Raw genomic sequence first — 2470 nt, forward strand, 5'->3', positions numbered from 1 at the left:
AGAGAGAGAGAGAGAGAGAGAGAGAGAGAGAGAGAGAGAGAGAAGACCATGAATCAAATCAACTGTATGTAGATGTCGATTGCTTTATTTCGTATGTTTCTTGCAAGGCAGTGCAGGCTGCTGCTTATTAAAATGTTTAAGAACTTTCAAACTGTCCTACAGTTATAGCTCACAAATGGCTGAACGGGGAGTCGAACTTGTGTGAAATGCGCTGCGGTCACTCACCTAAATAACGATTAAATGTAAGAAACACGGTGACTAACAATTTCTCTCCCTTAAATATCGGTGGGATTTCAATATGATATGTCATAAAAGGCATTTCAAGCAATAATAATAATAATTATTATTATTATTATTATTATTATTATTATTATTATTATTATTATTATTATTATTATTATAGCTCGTCCGTCAATCCGCAGAGGAGAATATTTCTCAAGCGAAATGGAAGAATTAGAATAATGGGAAAAAATAAAGATGGCTCGTGGCTTCTGCTGTGGCCGATGAGACCAAAAGTGGCAGAGAAAAGTTTGCCACACTTTGGGCATTCCAAAGCTCCACATTCATATGCGGATATGCGCAGCCTGTGGGCTTCTCTTTTGGTTTCAGCATTTCTCATTCGTGAAGCCTCATATGACATGCTGTAGTACGTGCTAATGGCCAAACTGGCTGCTGCGTTTGGTAGATTGTGCGCGATAACGAAACGGCCACTCCCTTAGCTCCGTTAGGCATTGTTTGGCGACTGAATTTGGATAAATCGGGTCGTTGCATGCCTTTAAACTGTGACGTAAGCAGATTCTGGACATGAGAGTATGTGTATTGATGTATCCAAGGACTGTTTCGAGCTGAGAGATAGCGCTATGCAGGTTGAACGCGACCAACTGTACCTTTCTTTTACAAGTTAGTGTATATGTCACCTGCACTTGTGCGTAGAGGCAACCCACTACGTATGTGCAAAAATACAAAACACTCCTTGGGATCACAAAGCTGGCGGTGTTTTTAATAGTTCCCAATCTTTGAAATTCAAGTACCTAATAATCGTCATAGAGCTAAATTACGCCAGTATTGACAATGAAGAGACGAAATAAAATTAGATGAAATTACCCTCAGGTCGGAATACCCTTGGACGAAAGTCGTTCCCAAGAACTTACACTGAGCGTAAAACAAGATTCCCAGCTCTTTTGACTCTTTAGATCCACGTAACGTTGTCTGAAAACTAAAATTCGACTCGTTGTAACGTTCTGTACCACCTGTTATAGGCAGTTCCCATTGGCAAAGTGGGTGCGGTTCGGTTGGGTTTCGTCGGTTTTGTCGGTTTGAGGCAAGCCAGATTGTCCTCCACGGGAGATGGCAAAACCGGCAAAACTAACAAAGCCGAAAATGACCTTCTATAACAAACGCAATTTGTCTTCTTGGCCGCGCCTCGGGGATTGGTTTGGGCAGTTGGTCTATTTATAGTGTGCACTGAAATTCCCTGAAACCGAACTGAACCGAACCATTCCTCCAATTGGCACCGCCTATTAGTTGCACGAATCCTGCAGTACGCTAGCTCTCTCAGGGCATCTGGACAGAGAGGGCAAGCTTGTTGGGTTAAACGTAAAGTCAAGGTGGAGACCAAAAGTTGACAATGTGGTTGGCAGGGGTCCAGTGTTTTTGTCTGCTTCTCCTCAGTGCTCAAGTTGATGGCTGTGAGTATGTCTTGCAGTTTATTGGACACAGTAGTTTGTTACCTGGTGAAGCAGTTTCAAACGCAGTGAATCTAGTACTATAAGTCGTTGTTGGAGCACTTTATCATGTTTCTTTTGTTGGGTTTTTTTTCTCTTATATAGAACAGCAGGTACAAAAAAAACGTCATATCCAGTGGCAAGAATGATAGCAATAACAGCAATAACCTCCACGCATAAAAATCAACGTGATTACTTACAAAAAAAATCGAAATACACAAATGATACTCCCCCCCCCCACCCCCACCCAAATAAAAAATGCTCACTAACGTGACGATACCAGACTATCAAAAGTATCAGAATCAACACCAACAGCAACTGAAACAATATGAGTCACGGCCAGTAATAGATAAACGGATGAGACCCAGATATGAACAAGAGATGTGAAGCTAACGATAAAAGCAGTTATCAAGACGATAACGCTGATTTGATTTGACAGGGGAACTCGTTTCTAGACCCGCATGCTGTTGGGTTTTTTTTGTTTTTTTGGGGGGAGGTAAGAGTTTTGGGGCACTCACAACTGCATATGAGCGTGCGAGGCCCGTGTGTTTATAGCCACCGTTCTTGGAGGCTGATCTCCAGAACAAAAAGATACCGCCCCACCCCCCAAAAAATGCATCTACTATTACTGCCTCCAATCATACGTACCCCTTCCCACTGTTTTGATACATATTTTGCATTGGCAAAATAAATAACTTCGTCTACAACTCCCCCCAAACACACACACACACACACACACACACACA

General features: G+C 42.1%; 1 protein-coding gene across 1 annotated transcript in view; it reads left to right on the top strand.

Moving 5' to 3' along the window:
• Window positions 1–1627: 1627 nt before the first annotated feature.
• Window positions 1628–2470, top strand: part of LOC106011785 (spidroin-2-like) — a 6368-nt gene continuing 5525 nt past the window's right edge. Inside the window, exon 1 of the mRNA XM_013082630.1 lies at window positions 1628–1688. Coding sequence (XP_012938084.1) covers window positions 1628–1688 — 61 coding nt within the window. The remainder of the gene's footprint in view (window positions 1689–2470) is intronic.

The sequence above is a fragment of the Aplysia californica genome, unplaced genomic scaffold (genome assembly GCF_000002075.1).
Source record: "Aplysia californica isolate F4 #8 unplaced genomic scaffold, AplCal3.0 scaffold00186, whole genome shotgun sequence".
Classification (NCBI taxonomy): Eukaryota; Metazoa; Mollusca; class Gastropoda; order Aplysiida; family Aplysiidae; genus Aplysia; species Aplysia californica.